Source organism: Mus pahari, chromosome 3 (genome assembly GCF_900095145.1).
Source record: "Mus pahari chromosome 3, PAHARI_EIJ_v1.1, whole genome shotgun sequence".
NCBI lineage: Eukaryota > Metazoa > Chordata > Mammalia > Rodentia > Muridae > Mus > Mus pahari.
Genome location: NC_034592.1, coordinates 54,688,369 through 54,689,320, shown reverse-complemented (window position 1 = coordinate 54,689,320; position 952 = coordinate 54,688,369). Strand labels below are relative to the sequence as shown.

General features: G+C 42.0%; 1 protein-coding gene across 1 annotated transcript in view; it reads right to left on the bottom strand.

Annotated features, from left to right (window-relative positions):
- Positions 1–230: 230 nt before the first annotated feature.
- LOC110319373 (protein PFC0760c-like) overlaps positions 231–952 on the bottom strand; it is a 31,044-nt gene continuing 30,322 nt past the window's right edge. The window contains exon 17 of the mRNA XM_021194869.1: positions 231–508. Within this exon, the coding sequence (XP_021050528.1) occupies positions 353–508 (156 nt within the window). The 3' untranslated portion in view covers positions 231–352. The remainder of the gene's footprint in view (positions 509–952) is intronic.

Sequence of the window (952 nt, the reverse complement as noted above, 5' to 3'; positions counted from 1 at the left end):
ACCCAGCAGTTGGCTGCAACAGATGAGATACCCACGGCCAAACATCAGACAGAACTCTGGGAGTCTTGTGGTAGAATTTGGAAGGATTGAGGGTCCCAAAGGTTATAGGGACTCCACAAGAAAACCAACAGAGTCAAGTAGCCCTTGGGAGCTCCCAGAGACTGAGCCACCAGCCAGGAAGGCATTTTTACAGTAGGAAGTAAGAGAAAAATATTTAAAAGAAGTTGTTATGCTGGGAAAGAGAATTTTATAAGCAACAATTACTCCCTTGAGAAATGAATGCATTTTGAATCATTAAAAACTAAATGTACTTGTAAACAAAAGTGATGTTTATTTGGGAACATGCACATGGTTAGTAGTGTTTGAGCATGGGACAATCTTCATGCATATCTTCAAGCGTATCACTGTTGTCACTGTTATCCCCACCATTACTGAGTCTGTCATTATTCATTTGCTTACAAGGCCTCCTTTGGTTCCTTTTCCCCACTGGCTGCTCTGGTGTGTCTTCCTGTCATGAAAAACAAAGAAAACATAACTTCAGAAATTATATTTCTTCGTTAATGCCTTACCATCCATTCCATGTTATCATTCACTAAGATAAACACGTATAGTCTTTCAAGTTATAGGTACAACCCTGAGAGAAGCTGAAGATAAAGGGAATTAAACTATTGCCGTACTAACCACTGCTATGATTCGTATATGTTGCAGCAGAGTAGGGTTATTAACGGCTTCTGTCCCTTTGGGGCTTGTGTAGTATTTTCTGGTACCATGGACCCTAAACAGCAATAGTGGCACTCACATGTTGATGGGAACCAACAGCTTTTTAATTGAACTCAAAGCCCCATTAAAAAGAAGGGAAATGGCCGGGCGTGGTGGCGCATGCCTTTAATCCCAGCACTTGGGAGGCAGAGGCAGGCGGATTTCTGAGTTCAAGGCCAACCTGGTCTACAAA